General features: G+C 38.9%; 1 protein-coding gene across 1 annotated transcript in view; it reads left to right on the forward strand.

Moving 5' to 3' along the window:
* The first annotated feature begins 729 nt into the window (after window positions 1-729).
* Window positions 730-2,981, forward strand: part of BTD (biotinidase) — a 4,545-nt gene continuing 2,293 nt past the window's right edge. Inside the window, exons 1-2 of the mRNA XM_010135818.1 lie at window positions 730-960; window positions 2,450-2,599. Of these exons, the coding sequence (XP_010134120.1) occupies window positions 730-960; window positions 2,450-2,599 (381 nt within the window). The remainder of the gene's footprint in view (window positions 961-2,449; window positions 2,600-2,981) is intronic.

Genomic DNA, 2,981 nt, shown 5'->3' on the forward strand with positions numbered 1-2,981 from the left:
GGAACAAGAGAAGGTTGCTTATGCATGTGTCTTTCACTCTGTATTTGCTTTGGAAATATTCAGGGAGTTATGTCTCATCGAGGTCGAAAGGCACAAAGAGTGTTTTGGAACTTTTTTTTTCTTTTTTTCTTGGACAAGAGTTACCAAATTGGAACAGAGTTGGAATAGAGTGAATCCGTAGCAGGAGAGACATTTTCATGACAGAAAGATAAATGCGGAAGTAGTATCTAGTGTAATTATTTTGGCAATGATCTGTTTCTGTATTGATAGAATTTTTCTCTTTCTACTTGACTACTAAATACAGTGTCCAAGTAATTTTAGGAAATGCTACTTTTAAATGCATCCCCCATCACCAGATGGGGGAGAAACTGCAAATTTGTGAACCGCTTTTAACTTTTCTAAAAGATGCTTTGATACATAGTGCAATAATCAATAAATGAATGCTGAAGTTACCTGTGAAGGCAGACAAAGCAAGGACATCAGTAGAACTATGTATGCAGCTAAAATGCTTTTAAACAGGACACAGTTATTTAAAGCACCAATGTAGATATATTTAAGGTTTAGAAACAACATGCACCTGGTCATTAGGAATTAAAAACAATGCAGTTCAAACACTGCTAAAAGTCTCAGTTACAGTCCATATTTAATGATAAATTTAAATTCCTGGCATGATTTGTTGCTCAAGCTCCCCCCCCCCACCTGTTTGTTTTTTTTTTTTTCTCTAGATTTATGGCATACACCATGGTGGATCTGTGGTGGAAGCTGCCCTTCTGCTTTTTTTGCTATCAAGTTGTCTCAGGAAGAGTTAAGAGAGAGGGGCATTATGTTGCTGCTGTGTACGAACACGAGTCCATACTGAGTCCTAACCCGGCAGCCCTGGTGGATCGACAGACTGCGCTGGAGCTCATGGGCAGAAACCTAGACATCTATGAACAGCAAGTGGTGGCTGCTGCCAGACAGGTATGCCACAGCTCAGTAGCAGTTGTGTGTGTCCCATGTATATATAGAGAGTAAGTGCTATTTGAGGATAATCTTCAACATTTGTGTTCCCAGGCAACCGAAGCCATATTTATATACATAGCTATGGTCTGGTTTTCCAGACATTCTGACCTGACAGCAGCTCTGAAAAAATCAAGCCAATTAGCAGCCCGCCTGACTTGAATTATTCCAAGCTTGGAAAAACTCGCCTGTAGTTATGTAGTATAGGAAAACTAATTTTCTGTTTTGGTCTGAATACCTCGCTCCTTTCTGTTTTCTTAGATGGAATGTTTTTACTGAAAGATTGTCTTTCAGGCAGCTGTCTTTGGGTTTGATTTTATTCCAGTGCTCTCAATGGAAATTCCCGAATGTTTCTAAAAACTAAGGAAGTGAAATGCTTTGGAAATGAATGTTCCACCATTAACAACTTTGTGGAAGTAAAGTTTTCCATTCCTTTCCCCTGCCCTCCATGGAATGGTTCTCAGTCTAAATATATTTAGAGGAGAGCGATTAGTATTTCTGGCTGTTCTTACGCATAGCCTCCTTTCCTTCCCTCCCCAAAAAACCCCAAAGCTGGCTCTAGTCAGAGGAAGCAGGCGTTACTGTCCCTGCACAGGGAAGAGTTGACTTGCAAGTTTCACAAATCTGTTGGTTTGGAACAGAAGAATTACAGTTTTTTGTATAATTTGAAAAAGTGGTTGTTTCTTTTGGGGTTTTTTTAAGGATGATGGCTGGCCATTACAGTCCAGAAGCATAATGCTATTTTTAGGCATCCAAGACACATAAATCATCCCAAAACCATAGCACAGATAACATATTTGAAGAGTCACAGGAATTTGAGTGTCTTGATACTGTGTCTGATGGAAGAGGAATCCACTACATCTGTTTAGGAACAGATCTTGAACTTCAGGTTCAAGCCCGCCTAGCTCTGGCATGGCTACATCTTGACCAGAATCTGCATGGCTTCCATGGTCAAGTTGTTTCTGGAAGAATACTTCCAGTACCCTCTCCAAGCCCATGTACCTAATCATGGCATGTAGCCTGAACTAAATGGTGCTGCACCTTTGACAAGTACAGCATCTCTGACAAAGTTCATCTGCAAATAGCGTAATTCTGAAAAGAAATGAAGACTAATTTTAACGTCGTCAGTCTTTAACCTGGATGATGTCATTCTCATGACTCAGATGAATGGAGAATCCTTTTGGAAAGAATTGGGATGAAGTCTGCTCTTATTTGCCCACCCTTAAAATAATGTTAAATAGGTTATTTTTCAACATAAAGGTATGTATCAGGTTAAATAAGTTTTTTTTAAATACACATAGTTACACCTACTATGAAGTAATGAAAAGATATTTTTGAACTACGTTATTGCCAAAACATAACTTTCTTTACTCGTGAGAGTCCCTTTTTTCTTTTTGTATTTAGGTTGGTTCTGCTTTGCCTACAGAACACGTCTTTGTTTTACATACAGGGGGCACAGATCATTGTTTTTCCTGAAGATGGAATCCACGGCTTCAACTTCACCAGAAGCTCCATTTATCCTTACTTGGATTTTGTTCTGCATTCACACTCTGGGAAGTGGAATCCATGCAGAGAGCCGTATTTGTTCAATGACACAGAGGTAAATGTAGGAGAGATTTCTGCAGAGGTGGAATAACTGAATGCTACATTTGTGGTCCAAGTGGAAACTAGCTCTAGTTTTGCTTAGAGAAGCAAGCAAGAAGTTTAACTAATAGTACCAGATTCTGTTTTCATGGACTCTCAGTTTATGCTGGTTTCATTCTTAGCAGAGGAGGGCTTTAGATACATACATCAGCTTGTTTGTGAGCCATCTGGATTTGTCATCTCCTCCTCTGTAACCTACAGAGTGATGGTAATCACCCTGTAATAAGATACATTGAGCGTGATTTTATTTTAAACAACATCATTGTTTTATATAAAACAATATAGCAGTATCTTCACTGTTGATGCATTCTTGTTACTCAGTTTTAATGACTTAATGA

Source organism: Buceros rhinoceros, unplaced genomic scaffold (assembly GCF_000710305.1).
Source record: "Buceros rhinoceros silvestris isolate BGI_N320 unplaced genomic scaffold, ASM71030v1 scaffold255, whole genome shotgun sequence".
Lineage (NCBI taxonomy): Eukaryota > Metazoa > Chordata > Aves > Bucerotiformes > Bucerotidae > Buceros > Buceros rhinoceros.